The sequence below is a fragment of the Pinus tabuliformis genome, chromosome 3_2 (assembly GCF_031772625.1).
Source record: "Pinus tabuliformis cultivar Carrire ecotype Pingquan chromosome 3_2, CPIR1, whole genome shotgun sequence".
NCBI classification, from domain to species: domain Eukaryota; kingdom Viridiplantae; phylum Streptophyta; class Pinopsida; order Pinales; family Pinaceae; genus Pinus; species Pinus tabuliformis.
The window spans coordinates 1,235,791,902-1,235,814,012 of NC_142302.1; the positions used below are offsets into that span (position 1 = coordinate 1,235,791,902).

A 22,111-nucleotide genomic window follows, 5' to 3' on the forward strand; every position below is an offset into this window, starting at 1 on the left:
GCTTGCATGTAGAAGCATCATGTGATCCATTTCGTTTGCAGCGAATGCAATGCAGATCTGCCTTTTCTGCTTGAGGATGTCTGCCCCCCTTGCCTCTGAAGTATCTTCCTCTTCCTCTTCGTCCACCTCTTCCTCTTGTAGAATCTTGAGCAGGCTGCCTTTCTTTATGAGCAAGACAAACAGTCTCTTCAGAAGATTCAGGGACTGTTTTCTTTCCAAAGGCTTTCTCTCTTTCAGCAAACTTTTTCACAAGAGAGTCAAAGGTTATATCTTTAAGGTTTCCATTTACTTGTAAAGACTCAAGATAATTGGAGTAGGTAGGATAGAGTGCTTTGAGAAAGGCAATAAGAGAGATATCCAGCTCAACCTTAGTGGATTTTATATCATGCATTATAGACTTTATTTCAGATGCAAGAGCAAGAGGATCATTATTTTTCAGTTCAAGAGTGAAGAGTTTAATCATGAGCTGAACAACTTCAAGTGCAGAATGTGTATCATAGAGTTCTTTCAGCTTTTGTATAGCTTCAAAGGCAGTGGAATAGCAGGAAATATGACGACTTACTTCCTCATTGACAGATGCTGCGATCAATGCAAAGGCTTTGCTGTTCTTGTTTTCCCAAATGGCGAGTTCTTTGTCTGATGTGGGCTGCACAGGGTCTCTGTCTTCTTCTCCGACACACACTCCTTTCCACAGTTCATTGTAGATAAGGGTGTGTTTTACCATCCGGGACCATTCAGAATAGTTCTCCTTGCCAGTGAGAACTATTCCGACCATAGAAATGATTGAATGCATTCTGTAAAAAAAAATCTCTGCCAAAAACACTTCTGTTGAGAGAGAAAAAAAAAATCCTTCTGAAAAAATATCTCTGCCAAAAACTTCTGTAAAAATATCCTTATATGATTGCCTTATGCATTATATATATCACTGCTCAATATGATTGCCTTATGCATTATATATATTACTGCTCAATATGATTGCCTTATGCATTATATATATCACTGCTCAATATGATTGCCTTATGCATTATATATATCACTGCTCAATATGATTGCCTTATGCATTATATATATCATTGTTCAAAAAATCAAAGGGCGCTCAATCACATATATCACTGTTTAAAAATCAAAGGGCGCTCAAATATCAATGTATATCACTGTTCAAAAAAGGCGCTCACATATATATATATGACATGAAAACACTGTGGTATCCGCTGACATGAAAACACTGTGGTATATGTGGTATCCGCTAACATGAAAACACTGTGGTATATATATATGACATGAAAACACAGTACTCGGCCTTGTCTTTCACGTCAAACACTGTTTCAAAAAAACTCGGGAAAGTTGAAACCATGTCAGGAAACGCTGTATTAGAAACGCACAGTATATATGATGCAACCACTATTAACGCAGAGGTCAGTGGTCAGTATATATGATGGAAGACCAATGGTTATTTGAGATAAGGACGCAGCCACCACAGTTCTTTAAAAGAGAAAACGCAGTCTTCAATATACGTTTAAGGCATAACATTAAAGGCATCTGTTATATCAAAACACGGGTCTCCTGAGCGTAGTGCTGTTCATACCACTGACGGAAAGGAGCAGCATCAACCAGTATCGAGTTTCAAAGCCCTCCGCTTTACATTGCCATGTCCAAGCACGCACAGCGAGATAGGTAAAAAGGTCTCACAACAGACACGCACAGCCTCACCACAGCGTCTCAAAGCGCAGGCTTCTTCACAACGTTATCAATACGTTAAACGCAAAGGCTATCAATACGTTAAACGCATGATATCAAAAGGCAGGTCTTAATACGTTGCAAAAAAAGGCAGTGGTCATATATTAACGCAGGTCTTTAATACCATACGCAGTCTCAATATACTGTTGTCAGGTCTTCAATACCATACGCAGTCTACGTTAACAGGCAGCCCTTAATACATTAAAACAGCTTTAATAAGTTATCTTACAGTAAAACGATACCGTTCTCTTCCTTCGTTCTCTTCCACGACTTCCACATACAGCAACGGACCTCAACGCAGCGTATGCAGCGATGTCAGAAGGGAGCAGGTGTCAGGCTATTCAGAGAGCGTATGCAGCGCTGGTGCGCCAGGGAGCAGAGGCAGCAGAGGAGTTACACTATTTCTGGAGCCTGGGACCTGTGCTCTGATACCATGTCAGGCCAGGTTAGCTCAGAAATCAATGAGCGCAAAAGAACTGAGTGAGTATTATTCATTCAACTATTATTATTTATACAAATACAAAACGGATCAGTTCATCTTCTAGATGACTGTCCGACTTCACCTCATCCGTTTCGGATTAGGTGTCAACATTTCAAACATGGTGTTTTGTATTCTTTTATTCCAAGTGCTCCTGCATAAGGGACCTTCAATCTATGTCACCGCGTTCGTGTTCGTTTTCAAGTTCGACAACCTTGAAATTCGAATAAAGTTTGGCACTTAAAATTTTGCTGATAAAATTCGGCATAAAATTCGACATATAAAATTTGAAATATTTTATACAATTTAAGTTTAAGCGGGCTGAAAAACACATTTAGGCACAGTTCTTCACATATATATCATGTAGATTACTTCATAAAAAGCAAAAAATCACCATTAACTTTCACTAAATCCATAAAGACAACTACAAATTATTCCGCCGACGATACATCACAATGGAATTTAAGCACTTATTTTATTATGCAATATATTTGATCAAATACTATTTTCTGAGCATGGTTTTATGAAAAAATATATTTGTGATGGTTATGGGAAATAAAATAATCATTATTCAACTACAGGTTTGCATAATTTGTGTATTTTCTGTAATTACTAAAAGCTATGGGCGTTGGGATCTCATTGAAAAGATTGGCCACGTCGTTTATTTTCTATGACAATGTATATATGCTTTGCTTTGTAGGTATATGACCGGGAAGTTACTTCTGAAGTTGGATACTGTAAAATATATAATTGGACATCATACGGTAATTTCATAGGTTAATCTGTTGCATTTTTTCTATTGTAGATCATTTCTCTTAATAAATGGTGAAAGTACCAAACTAATAATAGTAACTATCTTGCAAATGCTGTTTTACAGAGGGACCATTTTCCATTTTTAGAAGAATACAAATGTTCCCGAAGTAGAACCACCTTTTACTACACCCTTGGTTGGCTAATTTTCATGGAAGATAGTCCAGTGAAATTTAAGGCATCTGTGGAGCCATTGCGGCAGGTATCTTTTAATTTGAAAGCAATTTGATTGAAATGCATATGTGTTAGTCAATTTGTTTCTGCAACATCGAATTGTATTTTCTTCCAGTCGCGTGTTATTCTTGTTTCCATTTTCGTGCATACATTTTATAGATGTTCAGTGGCAATAGTTCAAAACTCTCGTAATTGATTTTACACAATAAATTGATAGATCTATGTCATCAAACGAAGTCTCAAGTTGCAGTGTACATCTTAGAATAGTTTCTTCCAACCAGTCCTTTAGTTCCAATTGAATTAGGCCTTTCCTTAGATGCAACCGTCAAGTGATACATCTTTCATCAACCAAGACATGCACCTTGCTTAATCTGCTTGAGGTATGCCACTGCAATAAATTATCCAGGTCATTAGGACTTGCAATCCTGTCTCACTTACAATGACAGTTCTTTATTTATATGATGAAAAGAAAATATGTAATTGCGTTCGTGATAGGGTACTAAATATTGGCAGCTTGGAAGTTAATATGTGTTGTCTTATTTGCAGATGGCATGACTTGACTATGTGGCAAATTTTAAAATAACTTGCTTAGAATATTAGATTTTCAAACCCAGTGGATAGCATCCTTCACTATTCCTTGTCTATCTTGAATGAATTACAATTAAATTTTTAAAAATTTAATCAATAGATTCTCTCCTATACAATTGAAGATTTGTTACCTACTTCTAGAGTTATCACATTTGCTGAATCTAGTTTTAACAAGAAAATAAATATTTTCATAGATAATCCTGATATTTGCTATACAAACCTGTGGGCTTAAGTTGTCACAGAAATTAGCTTCTTGGTAGGGTTGTGTTATGTGGTCGAGTTTAACAATAGTTTAGATGACATGTGAGGGTCTAATGTAATGATAGATGTGCTGCTAGGTGGGTGTTTTGAACCCCATAAAATGTATGTACTATGGTTCCTAGGTTGCAGGAAACACTTTTAGCCAGACACATACTGGCATCCGATGTAGACCAAGATGGGTATGGAACACATCGGGAATGCCATCAGCCATACTGCATGGTATTTTACGATTTTGAAATGCTGCAGGATACAGATGAATGACATTTCTAGTGTATTTTCAAAGTTCTTTGAGCCATCAAGGTGACCATGAGGGTCATTGGACCCATAAGAAGCCTAAAGATACCTAATTTGTAGAAAGCAGTGTTGCAAAAATCATGATTTTATCACCATAACATCAAAATATCGTGATTTTTTCATTTTTCCGATAATATCATGTGATTAATTCGGTGATTTTTTCATTTTGAAAAAACCGGGGTTAAATCCCTATTTTTTCGAAGAAATTGCAATTTTTTGGGAAAAAGTCTAGTTTTTTTTCTTTTTTTTTTTTGCCGATTTTTTGATGAGGAGGATGAGGAGGAGGAGGAGGAGCAACAGGAGGAGGAGGTGACACAACTTACCCAGGCTACCCCTGTCACCAGTAGAGGACGTGGTCTACTTCCTGTAGCTCCTAGTTCTTCAGCTTCTAGAGCACAATAGAGTCCACTGCCAACTCCACTGGCATCTACATCTAGAGGGAAAGCTATTGCATTTTCTCTCAAGAGGGGCAGAGGAAATCAGTAGTATTAGTTATTTGGTTCATTTCATTGTATATGACATTATGAATCATGATATGAGATACATTATTATATTTTTTGTTGATATTTTGAGGCTGAGTTGGGACTCAGGAGTCAGGACTGACTATTCAGGACATGATTCACTATTATGTGTGATGTAGCACTAGAAATGATATTACACATCTTATATATTAGTTATTTTATCATATTTATGTGTCAATGTATTTATTTTATGTTGTAGATGTTTTAGATATTAAAAAAATTGAAAAAAAAATGAATATTTTTGTATTTTACGATTTTTTCCCGATTATTTCCCGTTTTTTTCCGATTTTCCCCTCGCCGATATTATCCCGATAATGATTTTCGCAACATTGGTAGAAAGTGAACATAAATTATCCTCCAATTAATTTCTAATCCTACCTACAATTTAATGTATCATTTTCTTGTAGTATAATGTGTTGTGTGTGTGTGTGTGTGAATAGGTACACATTTTTTTCATGATTGAATATGTATGTATGCATATTTTAAATACTACATTTCTCTAACATTCCTGTTTGGGGTGAGATCATGCTTCCAAGCATCTTTGTTTCCAAAATCCACAATCATCTCTGTTAGCACTTTGTTGATATCTTCACAGAAAAATGGTTGGAAGAAAAAGTTGACTGTTTCTTAAGTGGTTTGGGACTATATCTAATATTTTGATAAAGGAGATATCATGAGCTTCAAGGTTTATCAAAGTTCTTCGTAACTGATAACTAAGCACCAAACGAAGTTTCATAAGGTACTGCATTGTAATTATCAATTTCAAAGACCTCTACGAAAACACTGTTCAGTGCCTACAGGCGCGCTACGAATATATTTTCCAGCGCCTACAACAACACTGCTTTTTTTTCCCTATTTTAGTCACCATGTTTAAGAGAAGTTTCTGAACAATTGGAAATGAATTTTTGGAAACCAAAGGAGGTTTTTGGTGGGAATAGACTCATCCAAAAATCTCTCTCATTTTTTATGCATGTGTCATGGTTTGGATGATACAAAGGAACCTTTGCAGCCCTTTTTTCCAGATTTAAATAATTATTGATTTCCTGTTTTAGTCATTAACTTTGGGTGCGATTTTCGAGAAGGTGGTGATGAATTTTAAAAAACCAAGAGAGATATCGTTTTTTTTGGGATTCAACTGCGTTAAGTAAGTCATTAACGTATGACCATTTCCATGAGAGGTAGTCGTAACTGACTAATTTCTCATGATTTTTGAATTGTTCACTTAGCACTCATTGCACTGCGTAAACCCCTAATACGTAAAAACCAAGAGAGGTTTTTGTTATGAATGGGACGATTTACAAAAACCTCTTTCAGTTTTGAAATAGGTGCCATGGTTTGGAAGATCCGAATGCATCTTTGGATTCTATTTTTCAGGAATACGCCAGATTTATTTTCTAAAAATAAACTCATAGACAACTATTGATGAGCCACCTCATCAATTCGACTTGGGGATCAAATCTAACCATCTCCTTGATTATTTCAAACAGTAAACTAAAGCTAAGTAAAGAGGTTTTCTGTTATGAACATAAATTATTTAAAATAGATAAAAATAGATAACAAATAATAATCATAATAATATAAATATAATAATAAATAATAAGTAAATTAACTAATGATTAGTTAGCTAATAATGAAAAGGCAAGTCTTAGAGATATGCTTGTTCGTGAAAGGGTACTTACCTGGCTATATATACAGGACCCTCATTCTCCTTTGTACTCATCCTACATCAGTTATTTTATACAATTTACAAATACTATCCTGCAATGGATGTCTTTGTCTACGAAGTATTTTAAATATTTCCGCCACGTATACGACTTTTTGTCGTTACATTGGTATCAGAGCCATGTTTGATCCGGCCTTTGGCCTTCAACCTGTTGTAAATTTTGTTGTCGTCAATCAAGCATTCACTACGAGAAGGAGGTTCTTCATTCTGGTGCTTTTGCCATTTAGGCTTTTGGCCACTATTAGAAAAAAATATATATGTATTATTAAAAGAAAATCAAAAGAAAATTAAAAAAAGTAAAGAATTAAAAAAAAGAAGGGAAGAAAAAAATCATATAAAAAAAGGGAGATTAAAAAAACAATATAGAAAAAAAGATTATTGAAATTAAAAAAAAAATTAAAAGAAAAAAAGAAAAATCAAAGTATAAAAAGAAAACTATAATAATAAAAAAAATTATTACATATAAAAAAAACAAAATATATATTTTAAACAACCCACCAATCAACGGATGCAGCAACCATAACGCTGACGACTATGGACCATCGGGTCTCTAATCATATTCACATTTAAAATTTTCATATGTAATTTACATTATTTTAATTAATTAAATAAATTTAATATATATATATATATATATATATATATATATATATATATTAATTTAAAATTTATTTAATTAAATTTATATAAAAAATAATAAGCACTCACTATGAGGAGGAGGTTCTTCATTTTGTTGGTTTTGCCATTTAGGCTTTTGGCCACTATTAGAAAAAAATATATATGTATTATTAAAAGAAAATCAAAAGAAAATTAAAAAAAAGTAAAGAATTTAAAAAAAAAGGGAAGAAAAAAGTCATATAAAAAAGGGAGATTAAAAAAACAATATAGAAAAAAAGATTATTGAAATTAAAAAAAAATTAAAAGAAAAAAAGAAAAATCAAAGTATAAAAAGAAAACTATAATAATAAAAAAAATTATTACATATAAAAAAAACAAAATATATATTTTAGACAACCTACCAATCAACGGATGCAGCAACCATAACGCTGACGACTATGGACCATCAGGTCTCTAATCATATTCACGTTAAAAATTTTCATATGTAATTTACATTATTTTAATTAAATAAATAAAATTAATTTATATATATATATATATATATATTAATTTAAAATTTATTTAATTAAATTTATATAAAAACAATTAGTTTAATTAATTAAAATTAATTAATTAACTAAATTAAAAAAAAGTATATTAAGAGAGACAATCAAAGAAAAAAGAAGGGTTACCCTTAAACCGTAAGCTTAGCGACAAACACAAAAGAAAGTTCATCACTGAAGAAGACAAAGTATAATTTGAAGATGAACAAAGAAATTATGGAATCCATACATAACTCTACATTTTGGATTAGATGTCCATTTTGTGGAGCAGAAGATCAATATTTATCGATTTATAAAAATCGCACAATACCTTGTCCCAAATGTCGAAGATTGTTTACTTTAGAAGAATATCAATATAGCGCCCAGATGCAAATTAAAGAATTAAAAGAAGAAATCGCAAAACTTCAACAAAAGAGCGAAACCTCAGAGAAGAAATATAAAGATCTCGCAGAGCGGTTTCATGCAAAATCAATAGAATGCAACGAAGAAATTTTGCATCTAAGGAACCACAATGAGAAACTTCTTGCACAAGTCAAAAAGTGTAAAACTAAGAAGCACAAGTTAGAACAAGAAAAATAAAGTTTTGACAAAAAATTCAACGAAAGTCTATCAAAGAAAGAAGAGGAAAATTTATGCTTAAAAGACCTTAACAAAAAATTATTAGAACAAATCAAGTGTTTAAAAGACGAGAAGCTTGAAGGCCAAAATAAAGTTGATTGAGGAATGCTTACGTCTCAAAAATCATAACCCAAATCTGCTCAAACAGATTAAAAAACTTGAAGACGATAAGAAATCATTAACGAATAGGTTCGAAGAAATTGTCGCAAAAGAAGCATCAAAATCTCTAGAAACAAACATCGATCCCACTAATATCACAGTTTAGGAAAATCCAAATCCTACTGAAGTAAAGACATACTGAGAGGTTGTCGTTCAAATGACAAACACTCCAAATGAGGATTCAGCAATCAATTCAACAACAACAACACTTGAAGAAAATCAGGAAACATCCACTAATATGATAAGGGAAATTCCAACCAAAAGAAATATGTATCAACATCCGAATCATAAGAGCTGATTTTCCAATCAATTTACATACTAGTATCACTCAGAAAATTAGCGACAAGTTTATGTTTCTAGGAATATTGAAGTTTGCAGAATCCAGTCCCACGATAACAATTCATTACAAAAATTGATACCGCATAAGATCAATCTAGGATGGTCTGATCTGTTCTTAGTACGACAATTTTATATATCACTCTAAGGGTCATATCAACTTGTATAAGGATGACCGTCCTGAGAAGAAAAGACATTTGTAGCAGATAAGAGTTGAAGTCCTTTTATCAACAAGCTTTGATGACAACTTTTTGAAGGGGAAGGCAATGTTATGAATATAAATTATGTAAAAATAGATAAAAATAGTTAACAAAGAATAATCATAATAATATAAATATAATAATAAATAATAAGTAAATTAACTAATGATTAGTTAATTAATAATGAAAATGCATGTCTTAGAGACTTTCCTGTTTGTGAAAGGGTACTTACCTAACTATATATACATGACCCTCATTCTCATTTGTACTCATCCTACATCAATTCTCTTATGCAATACACAATTTACAATTACTATCCTACAATGGATGTCTTTGTCTACGAAGTATTTTAAATATTTCCGCTGTGTATACGACTTTTGATTGTTACATTTTCATATCCATTTCTTTTGGATCTTGATGATTATTGTAATTAAGACTTTCCACAGATTGTGGATCTGAAACCTATGTAGTGTTTCTATAAATTAAATGTAAAAGGAGGACCAAGGGTTGGATTATGAAACAAAGAGGTCTTTTTGCTGTGTGTTTATCAAATTACTTAATTTTTTACAAGTGCCAAGATGACTAGAATATTATGATCAATGATACAAAGATTTTTGTGATGGTGTACTCAATTTGTTCTCTTCAATGACAATTTTCCTTTCTATGTGATGCCAATTTATGTTTTGTCTTTTGATGTTTAAATAAGATTATGTGACAGAATTCATTATTTTAATGCTCTGGTTCATATGGTTTAAACATCTGCACTCTTTCTTCTAAAGCTTACAGGATTCATGTTTCATGCCCTGCTATAGTGGATTGTTATCTCTTTATTCTACTACCATTCAAATGATGTTTTGATAGGGGTCTACAACTTGCCATCTACCTTACCTCTGTCCACCTTGATTCATACTATCAATGTCTTGGTAATTGCACTTAAAACTTGGTTTGTTGACCCCATTTCCCAATGGATTAATTACTTCATTCCAACAAAAATCTATTTGTAGCACAACCCTACTTAACATCTAGCCATTGCTTAAATATACAACTAGTTGCTAAGCTTAGTGATTAGGTTGGCAGAGAGAGCCCTCTCTGGATTAAAGGGGATTAAAGGGGATTAAAGGTTACCTTGAGAGTTTCTCCTTCATAGCCAAGAGAAACTTTTGGGTGAAACCATACTAGGGATATTGTTTAGATTTTATTTTTGATGGTGAATAGAAATCAAACGCAAAAGAGAGGTTGTACGTCCTTCACGTGGCGACTCAATTCACAGCAAGATCCAGAATCAAAAGAAACATTGGTAACTCCACAGTACAAAGATGACTTCCATGGAGGCTTACAAATCAATAAGGTATGCTCCTATGAACTGCTTACATGTTCCTGGTTTTCCAAACCATTTGCCTCGCATAGATTGGCAAACATATCTCCCAAAATTCAATTATCAGAAAGGAGATGATGTTGTTTTGCATCTGATTAAGTTTCATAGGCATATGTATCACTTTGGGATTAAGTTTCATGAGGATTGTTTAATGAAGATGTTTATGGCTACCCTAGAAGAAAAAGCTAGATCATGGTATGAAAGGCTACAACTGGGTAGTTTATACTCTCTTAAAGATTTCCACACAACATTCTTTGAGTGCTATGAGAAATCTCATCTTTCTTTGTCACTGTTTCAAAATTGTTGTGAATATTGTGAAGATTTCATTGAATACCTTGAGAATGTTTATGGTGATGAAGAGTGTATGGCTAATGAAGTCATGGGAATCCTTTATGAATATTTACCCCATCCACAAACAATAATTTCTATTTCAATCATGGAAGAAGAGGAGATTCTTTTATAGTCTTTGGAAAATGAAGAAACCATTCAGGATCTTACATCTCTTGAAAACATAATGCAAAAAATTTCAGAAAATCAAGATGATGTTTTTGTTGAAGCATGTGAAGAATAATCCATAGTCACTCCTGTTTTACAAGACATGGCTATTCCATTTGTAATTTTTCAGGAATGTACAAAATCTTTCTCCGACATAAATGAAAATGATCAAGAATTAGTGTTGCAATCAACAATGTGTTGAAATTTGATGACTAAAAAGTTTTCTACAATCCCAACCTGATTTTATTTTCACCTTATCACTCCCATTCAGTTAAATGCCATTTCCTATAAACATACATTCAACATATAGAATTCTGGAAATGAAATTTTTAGATTAAACCACATGAGACTGTCAACACATGCTGAAAATAAATATGGACATAAATAGACTAGAAGCACACATAAAAATACATAGATTTTTTTTCAACTTACACCCAGACAAAACCCCTTCAATCTTCTCCGGGGAAACCTGTTAGAGAGCTCTTCAAATTTATTTATCTTTCAAGTTCAGGAAAAATACATTTGCAAGCAAAACAAAACAACAAAATACAACTTATCTCTTTAGCGCAAAACTCCTTGAAAACCTTGCCCACTTTGCCTCGATTTCCGTGCCCACTTGAAGTTGAAAGCATGTACCGTACAGACTATACTGTACGGATTTCCGTACCGTTGTATGGACTTTTCATTTTTTTCTCAAAAACTTCTCTCGAATGACGTGTAGCTCACATTATTAAATGTTGTTTGTACTATACCTCATGCTATCTTCTATGCCTTGAATTCCGTGCCCAACTTTGCCTAGTGAAATCCTAAGCTTCCTATGCAATGTGGGATCCACCAAACTAGAATCTGAAGCTCGAAGCTTCTTCCAGTTGGTGATCATAGGTGACAGTCTGCCATGTGAAATTTGCTCAACACATCCACAACATACTGCCCTTGCCCTAGAAAGATATGCCCCTCCTTCTGCCACACCTCAAGCCCCAAAAAGTAATGCATCAACCCAATGTCCTTCATGTCGCACTCCATAGCAAGATCATCCTTGCAACCACTAATCAGTCTCTCTACCCCAGTAATGAACAAATCATCAACATACAACACAAGAATGAGCGGATCATCCCCTACAACAATGTATTATAGGTTCGGATTTGCATCACTCTTCGTGAAACTCATTTGCTGCAAGTAAGTATCAATCCTGGAATACCAAGCTTGATTAAGTCCGTAGAGTGCTCGCCTCGACTGGCATACACGGGTCTCTCGCCCAAGTACCTCAAAGCCCTGTGGCTGCTCAACATACACCTCCTCCTCTATAACTCTGTTCATAAATGCGGTCTTCACCTCCATCTGATGGATCTTCCAACCCATTTCTGCAGTAATAGAAATAAGGGACCAGATAGAAGTATACCGAGCTATGGGAGCGAAGGTCTCATTATAGTGAACTCTCTCTATCTGTGAGAACCCTCTAGCCACAAAATTCGCCTTGAACTTCTCAACGCTGCCATCCGCAGCATGCTTGATCTTGTAGAACCACCTAGAAGTCACAACTTACTTGCCTTTAGGCCTAGGCACCACTTCCGAGACATTGTTCTTAATGATAGAGGCATATTCCTTCAGCATAGCCTCTCTCCATACCTCTTGGCTGGCAGCCTCCTCATAGCTAATAGGCTCAGAGTCAACAATGTTGATAGCGTTGGCTACATAACTGCAAAACCGCTCAGGTGGCACACTCCTTGTTCACCCTCTTCGAAGGACCAACGGACTCTGCTTCCTTCAAGGTGTCTTGAAGCCACCTGGGCCTCCTCTTCCTTGAAGAAGCTTACCCATAGGGAACCTCATCCTCTGCCCCCCAGTCTGGTGAACCTGAAGGTCTTCCAATTGATCCTGGTGTGCTTATACTAGCACCTGTCCTCGAAGAACCTGTATTGGTACCTGTGCCTATGTCAGCTGAAGTGCCATGTGAACTCTGTACCAGTGGAATCCCGAAAGAAGTGCTCGGTGAACTCGCCACTGGTGCCCTAGATGTCACTAACAGTGAAGTACCTCCTGTACCATTCGATTCAGAACCCTGAGGTCTTGCCCCCTGTACCTGACCTCCCTGCTGAGGAGAAGTCTGTGACTTTCTCTCATCATACTACCGTGATCTTCGATAGGCCCTCTCTTCCTCAAACTTCACGTCCCTCCTAATCACCACTCTCCGTTTAGAAGGAATGAAGATCCGATAGGCCTTCGAAGTCTCCCTGTAACCCATAAAGATACCCTTCTCTGCCATGGGTTCCAGCTTCGTCCTATGCTCCTTGGGGATATAAGAATATGTGAGACATCCAAAGATATGACGATGTCCCACATGAGGCTTCTCTCCAGTGAAAGTCTCCTCTGTAGTCATGTCCCCCAATACTCTATGAGGACTCCTGTTTTGAAGATAAACAACAGTATTGTAGGGCTTAACCCACAAAAACAAAGGCAACCCATGGTCATGAATCATCGCTCTAGTAGCCCCAACAACAACTTTGTTCTTCCTTTCAGACACCCCATTCCACTAGGGGTTGTAGGGAACCATGAACTCTCTCCTAATGTCTCGCCGTGCACAGAATTCAGAAAACCCACCATCGGTGTACTTGTTGGCATTATGATGTACGTATTGTACTTGATGGCAACCCACTTGTAGCAGAACAACTCTCTTGTATATGGTAACTAGATAAATCTACAGAAGAGATATCAGATGTGACAGAATGCATGGCAGTAGTATTTATAGATGTGATAAATTGCAGGGCAACTTCAAGGAATCAGTTCAGAAGTAATGTATAATGGCAACTCAGTAAGATGACAGTTCACAGTGCAGCAAGTTAACATTGCCATCAAGTCCAAAGGGGGAGATTGTTGGCATTATGATACATGTGTTGTCCTTGATGGAAACTCACTCAGATGAAAGATCAAAGTACTGCAGGTTAACAACAAAGAATTACAGTTTAGGCCACACAGAATGAAGAAAGAAAGGTATACGTAGGTTCACCTTGACCAAGCCGCGTATACACGCAGGTTCATTGAACAAAAGGAGCGTATACGTACACACACACTTTCATAGAAGGAAAAGCGCGTATATCTTGGGAAAACAAGTTTTTGGGTCCAAGGTATTTCTTTGGTCCAAGGTATCTGACCCAAGGTATTTGGTCCGTGGTATTTTTTTCGTAAGTGGTTTTGGTCCATGGTATTGAGAAAGGCCTAAAACTATATAAGGAGGAGAAGATCATTAGGCCAAGTCAAGCAAGCATTGAATATCTGATGAAGTGTGAGATCAAGTATGCAGGTTATGGGTTTCTGATCTGAACTAAGGATGCACCTATATGGTTGATGAAGGTTGATGGATCGGGATCATGAAGACTTAAATATATTATTATTATGTGGTTTGATCTTGAACATTCTAGATCTGAATATTGACGCATGTTTTTATTATGTAAATGTGATGATCTGGGTATGAATGAAGTTTGAAATAGTTGTGATGCTCTAAGTTAGCATTTCCAGATCTGTACGCAGGTTGACTTTGGTAAAATAACGTATACACATTGATTCATCATACAGAGGTAGCGTATACATCACAGAATGGAATTTGCAATTCTATACGCTGGTTTCCCTTGGTAAAAGAGCATATACACGCTAGTTCGGCTTATGGATGTAGCATATATCTTCTGAAGTATGATCTATAAGGGTTATGTTTGATGTTGCAGTATTCTGGGTTCTGCAATGTGTTCTGGTCACTGTTTTCTAGTGACAGTGTTCTGCATATTCAGATTGGTTGATTGTAATTAGCTTGAGTGTTGATGGAATCTAATGATGGATCAGGATCATAATGACTTATCATTATGTGATCTGATAATGAATGGGCTAGATCTGATCACTAACACATGTTTTATCCTCTATGTGTGATTATGTCTGAAGTCTGGAAGTGCAACAAAGTGTTTGCAGATCTACACGCTGGTTTGCTTCAGGGAAGCTACATATACACGCAGGTTGGCTTCTACCAAATAGCGTATACAATCTGAAGCATGGTTTTAAGATGACAACTGATTCTGAATGATAATGTAACTCAGATCTGTGTACTGGTTACAATGATCTATCTGTTACAGTTGATTGGTTAAAGTATGAATGAATGATTGATTCAGTTGTGTCAGAGGTTCAGAGGTTGTTAGTGATTGATTGAGTTTGGTTGATTCAGATTGAGTTTCAGTGATTGGTTGATGCAGATATAGTTGATGGATGTATTGTAGTGGTGATTGATTTTGAGCTTCAATGTTGTTGATGGGTCCAGTATGAAAATTGGATGAAACGTGGCCTTCAGATTATGATGTTGTGTTCCAGGAGTATCCAGTATGAAAATTTATGAAACGAGGTCCCTGGAGGAAGAGAGAAGGTTGTAGCCTTCTGTAGGTTGGCGCCTACGTACTAGTAAACATATTGGCTAGTACAAGAGCTAGGGGGTTGTAGCTCCCTTCTAGTAGAAGCTGGAGAACAAGAGAAGGTTGTAGCCTTCTGCAGGTAGAAGCCTGCATACTAGTATGAGTCTGCACCAGTACATTGTTGAAAACAAATTTTCTTATTATTAAAAGAAGACAAAGACAACGGCAGCAGGTGGTTTTCACCCACATTGGGTTTCCACCTTAAATCTTGGTGTTCATGTGTGTTGCTTGTGTGTGATGGTTCACTCTGTTATTAACTGCATATGGTTACTGTTTAATGTTTAATAAAGCACTAATGCACGGATTAAAGATCAACATATGATGAATTAATTGAATCATTAGTTTGTTGGATGTACTCATGTTTCCTTAAGCATAGTTGCGTGTACATGCGGGTTACCCACATGGAAGTCGCGTATACAAATTTGAGTATGAAAAGAAAAAGATTATTGACTTGACTAATATTGATTCACCCCCCTTCTCAGTATTATTTCCAACAATTGGTATCAGAGTAGGTCCTTTGGTAGAAGCTTGATCGCTTGAAGGAGATCCGTAGAACAATGGGAAAGAAGCTAAAGAAGAAAGCACTTCAGAAGAAGAAGACATATCAAAGGAACTATGACAATGGGAGAATCGATTGGGGATTATGTGGAAGCAACTCTTCAGATTCAGAATCACCTCAGAATGAAGATGAACAAGCAAAAGAACTATCAGGTATGAATTTGTTATCCTCTGGTGATACATTTCTCCATCCATTTGAAGATGATGAAAGTGATAGCGAAACAACTAAATTTGCTCTTATGGGTGAGGAAGAAAGATATCAAATAGAGGCAGAATTTAAAAGGCTTATGGACAAAATTAGAGATCAACAAGATCTATTGGACAAAAGGGAATGTGCCTTCAAAGAAGAAGCTACCAAACTAAAAGCTCAACTAGAGGAAGGAAACAAAGTAAGGAAGCAATTCAAGGAAAAGGAAGATCAATGTCAAAAGCTGCATGATGAAGTGACATCATTAAGAAATGAAGTAAATGAAAGGAGCACAACAATCAAGAAACTCAAAAATAGATCCTGTTACTATGAAAGTCTTGAAGCTAAGATCCTCTCGCTAAAAGAAGATCTTGAAAAATCAAATAAGCAGAATGAAGAACTACTCCAAGCTCTTGAAAAACAAGAAAACAAAGTTCTTGAATTAAGGCAACAGATGGAAGAAGGAAGAAAATCTGAAGAAATCATGAAGAAGCAGTATCTTGAAAAGGTAGAGCAACATCAGGTTGAGGTAAATATACTAAAAGGTAAAGTAGAAGAAAAGTACAAGCTTTTGGGAGAATGAATGTATGAGTCATTGGTGATAGGAAGGTCAAACTCACATAGTTGAGTTATAGAGTCATGTTATTTTTCTTGAAAATTTTTGCAGACTCTGCATATGCTCAGGGGGAGCATGGATGATACAGTACATCTCAGCATGAACAAAGTGGGACCTCAATCAGAGATATCAGCATGCACTCAGGGGGAGCATGACCCTTTGCCCTTGATGTCAAAGGGGGAGAGTGACTTGGTGTTGTTGTTGCCATCAAGTCCAACTGGGGAGATTGTTGGCATTATGATGTATGTATTGTACTTGATGGCAACCCACTTGTAGCAGAACAACTCTCTTGTATACGGTAACTAGATGAATCTACAAAAGAGATATCAGATGTGATAGAATGCATTGCAGTAGTATTTATAGATGTGATGAATTACAGGGCAGCTTCAAGGAATCAGTTCAGAAGTAATGTACAATGGCAACTCACTAAGATGACAGTTCACAGTGCAGCAAGTTAACATCGCCATCAAAGTCCAAATGGGGGAGATTGTTGGCATTATGATACAGGTGTTATCATTGATGGCAACTCACTTAGATGAAAGATCAAAGTATTGCAGGTTAACAACAAAGAATTACAGTTCAGCCCACATAGAATGAAGAAAGAAAGGTATACGTAGGTTCACGTTGATCAACTCGCGTATACATGCAGGTTCATTTAACAAAAGGGGCGTATACGTACACACACACTTTCACAGAAGGAAAAGTGCGTATATCTTGGGAAAACAAGTTTTTGGGTCCAAGGTATTTCTTTGGTCCAAGGTATCTGACCCAAGGTATTTGGTCCGTGGTATTGGTTCAAGGTATTGGTCCTAAGTGGTTTTGGTCCATGGTATTGAGAAAGGCCTAAAACTATATAAGGAGGAGAATATCATTAGGCCAAGTCAAGCAAGTATTGAATATCTGATGAAGTGTGAGATCAAGTATGCAGGTTATGGGTTTCTGATCTGAACTAAGGATGCACCTATATGGCTGATGAAGGTTGATGGATCGAGATCATGAAGACTTAAATATATTATCATTATGTGGTTTGATCTTGAACATTCTAGATCTGAATACTAACACATGTTTTTATTATGTAAATGTGATGATCTGGGTATGAATGAAGTCTGAAATAGTTGTGATGCTTTAAGTTAGCATTTCCAGATCTGTACGCAGGTTGGCTTTGGTAAAACAACGTATACACACTGATTCAGCATACAGAAGTAGCGTATACATCACAGAATGGAATTTGCAGATCTGTACGCTGGTTTCCCTTGGTAAAAGAGCATATACACGCTGGTTCGGCTTATGGATGTAGCGTATATCTTCTGAAGTATGATCTATAAGGGTTATGTTTGATGTTGCAATATTCTGGGTTCTGCATTGTGTTCTGGTGACAGTATTCTGCATATTTAGATTGGTTGATTGTAATTAGCTTGAGTGTTGATGGAATCTAATGATGGATCAGGATCATAATGACTTATCATTATGTGCTCTGATAATGAATGGGCTAGATTTGATCACTAACACATGTTTTATCCTCTATGTTTGATTATGTCTAAAGTTTGGAAGTGCAGCAAAGTGTTTGCAGATCTACACGCTGGTTTGCTTCAGGGAAGCTGCGTATACATGCAGGTTGGCTTCTGCCAAATAGCGTATACAATCTGAAGCATGGTTTTAAGATGACAACTGATTCTGAATGATAATGTAACTCAGATCTGTGTACTGGTTACAATGATCTATCTGTTACAGTTGATTGGTTAAAGTATGAATGAATGATTGATTCAATTGTGTCAGAGGTTCAGAGGTTGTTAGTGATTGATTGAGTTTGGTTGATTCAGATTGAGTTTCAGTGATTGGTTGATGCAGATATAGTTGATGGATGTATTGTAGTGGTGATTGATTTTGAGCTTCAATGTTGTTGATGGGTCCAGTATGAAAATTGGATGAAACGTGGCCTTCAGATTATGATGTTGTGTTCCAGGAGTATCCAGTATGAAAATTTATGAAACGAGGTCCCTGGAGGAAGAGAGAAGGTTGTAGCCTTCTATAGGTCGGCGCCTACGTACTAGTAAACATATCGGCTAGTACAAGAGCTAGGGGGTTGTAGCTCCCTTCTAGTAGAAGCTGGAGAACGAGAGAAGGTTAAAGCCTTCTGTAGGTAGAAGCCTGCGTACTGGTATGAGTCTGCACCAGTGCATTGTTGTAAGCAGATTTTCTTATTATTAAAAGAAGACAGAGACAACAACAATAGGTGGTTTTCACCCACATTGGGTTTCCACCTTAAATCTTGGTGTTCATGTGTGTTGCTTGTGTGTGATGGTTCACCTGTTATTAACTGCATATGGTTACTGTTTAGTGTTTAATAAAGCACTGATGCACAGATTAAAGATCAACATATGATGAATTAACTGGATCATTAGTTTGCTGGATGTACGCATGTTTCCTTAAGCACAGTTGCGTGTACACGCGGGTTACCCACATGGAAGTCGCGTATACAAATTTGAATATGAAAAGAAAAAGATTATTGACTTGACTAATACTGATTCACCCCCCCCCCCCCAGTATTATTTTCAACAGTATTGACCACCATTGTCTGACCTCAAGACCCAAATCTTCCTACCTGTCTTCGTTTCCACATGAGATTTAAACTCTTTAAAGCGATTGAAGACCTCACCCCTGGTATTTAGGAAATATATCCAAGTCCTCCTAGAGTAGTCATCAATGAATATAACATAATACCCATAACCACCCAAAGACACATGAGACATACGACCACTAACATTAGTATGAATCAAATCTAGGATACCTGTAGATCTGCTCTCGCTCGCTGGGAATGGTAACTTGGTGTACTTTCCCAAAGCACACCCTCTGCAGACCTCATAATGCTCGACACTGAAATCAGGAACTCTAGTAGTGATCTCCCTCAGTACTCTTAAAGCTCCATGATGCATATGTGCCATCCTACGATGCCATAACTCGCACAAATCTCTATTGCTAGTGGTACTAGTGAGTGCTACCAGATGTGCTACTCACCAATGCTCTTGCCGTTTGAAAATTGAACCTGTATAGTTTCCCAGAGTGGACTCCAATCACTTTGGTCGAAGTGTTGGAAGCTGCCTTGTGATGCATCAATACTTTCCCTCTTGAGAATGTGACGTCAAACCCCTTCTCCATAGCAGACACTGAAATCAAGTTCTTTTTCATCCTCGGAACGTACAAAACATCCATGACCTTCAAAGGAGGCAAAGACTTCCTCTCAAAGGTCACAGTCCCCACACCAACAACTCTCACAGTGTGGTCATCTCCTAGTACAATCTCAATATCAAGTGCCCTCTCTGCAAGCTCTAAAAAGAACTCCCGTGCACCTGTCATATGGCAGGAAGCCCCACTGTCTATGTACCACACATCAGATGTTGTACTCCTACTAGATGTAGAAGTAATAAATGCAAAGTCCTGGTCAAACTGTGAAGCAAGCTGCTCCAACTCTGCTGAAGCTGCAATACCCTTCTTCCCCTTGTTCTTCCTCTTAGGACACGTAGGAGCATAGTGTCCCTTCTTCTGACATGCCCAACATTTGACTTTGGACATATCAATATCTTTCTTCTTCTTCTTCTCCTTTCCTATAGCCCATCTGATGAGGCTCCTCTCTTGGCCTTCCCTTTGTTCATACCCCGGGTTGTCAAGGCTATGTCCTCGTTATCTGCGATCTTCACTCCACCACTACCAGTCTTCCGTATTTCATGCTCCACATAATCATCCCGGAATCTGTCCCAATTGGGAAGATTCTCCCTAGAGGTAACAACATCTCCAAAGACCTCCCAAGACTTAGGAAATCCCGCTACAACTATTCTGACTAACTCTGTGGGTGCAACTGCCTCACCAATAATAGTCAAATCATCACGTACCTATTTGACCCTGCCAAGTTAAAGAACTAGACTTTTAGCCTTTGTCAACCTGATGTTCTTGAATTGTTCTTTGAGTACCATCTTCATGCTCTCATTGATACTCTGATAGAGAGTGGTTAGAGCTGTCCACATTTGATATGCATATGTGTTTCCTCTCACCTAAGGAACCACATGATCCTTCAGACTGTCAATTAAAATCCTTTTTGCCTTTGCATTATTTTTTGTGAATTCAGCAAGTTCATCTGTAGTAGTAGGAGGTACAATCACTTGCTGCACTATGTCCCAAATTGCTGCCTCCTCAAACACTGTCTGAATTCTATCCTTCGAAATGGCGTAGTTGGATATCCCATCCAGTCTCTCCTCTATCCTTAAGAACATGGCCATGACTGTTGTCCAAAATTTACAAAACCAAGAAAATGGAGAAATGAACTTTCCCACACACCTTGCTGTCCCAAAAGTTCAGTCTATGTGAAATTTTACCTTGCTGTCCCAAAATATCAGTTTGTTGTCCAAACCGCTGTTTGTTGTGCCAAACTACTGTTTGTTGTTCCAAACTATTGTTTGTTGTTCAAACTGCAATTTTCAGCCTGTGCTCCGATACCATGTTGAAATTTGATGACTAAAAAGTTTTCTGCAATCTCAACCCGGTTTTGATTTCACCTTGTCACTCCCATTCAGTTAAATGCCCTTTCCCATAAACATACATTCAACATATAGAATTCTGGAAATGAAATTTTCAGATTAAACACATGGGACTGTCAACACATGCTGAAAATAAATATGGACTTAAACAGACCAGCAACACACATAAAAATACACACAGATTTTTGGTCAACTTAGACCCAGTCAAAACCCCTTAATCTTCTCCGGGGAAAACCTGTTAGAGAGCTCTTCAAATTTATTTATCTTTCAAGTTCAGGGAGAAATACATTTGTAGACAAAACAAAATAGCAAAATACTTATCTCTTCAGCGCAAAACTCCTTGAAAATTGTGCCCACTTTGCCTCGATTTCCGTGCCCACTTGAAGCTGAAAATATGTATAATATGGATATAGATTGTATGGGTTGTACGCATTTTTCACTTTTTTTCTCAAAAAATTCTCTTGAACGGGGTGTAGCTCACAACATTAAATGTTGTTCGTATTGTACCTCCTGTTGTCTTTTATGCCTTGATTTCCATGCCCAACTTTGCACAGAAATCACTCCTTTAGGTTACTGCAACAAATTTACTGTTCATAACTTTTCTCCAGCGCTCAACCTCCTTTCTCCAATTTGCTCATGAAGAATGAAATGCAGTCTCTTTTTTCTTTTCCCCCTCTTGTTTCCCTAAATGACTTTTGGTCAATCCTAAGATCTAATGGCTCAGATTCATTTAGATCAAGGGATGAGAATAAATGCATTTAATTCTCACTTTTTAATTTTTTTAACTCATCCATTAAATAAAGTAACCACATTGTACTTTATGTCTAAAGTCACTTTTCACTTTATA

General features: G+C 36.6%; 1 protein-coding gene across 13 annotated transcripts in view; it reads left to right on the forward strand.

Moving 5' to 3' along the window:
• LOC149185213 (ARM repeat superfamily protein) overlaps positions 1-22,111 on the forward strand; it is a 378,063-nt gene that overhangs the window by 257,288 nt on the left and 98,664 nt on the right. For all 13 annotated transcript variants that reach the window (XM_089417804.1, XM_089417816.1, XM_089417818.1 and 10 more), the window contains 2 exons: positions 2,916-2,979; positions 3,093-3,227. In XM_089417804.1, the coding sequence (XP_089273930.1) occupies positions 2,916-2,979; positions 3,093-3,227 (199 nt within the window). The remainder of the gene's footprint in view (positions 1-2,915; positions 2,980-3,092; positions 3,228-22,111) is intronic.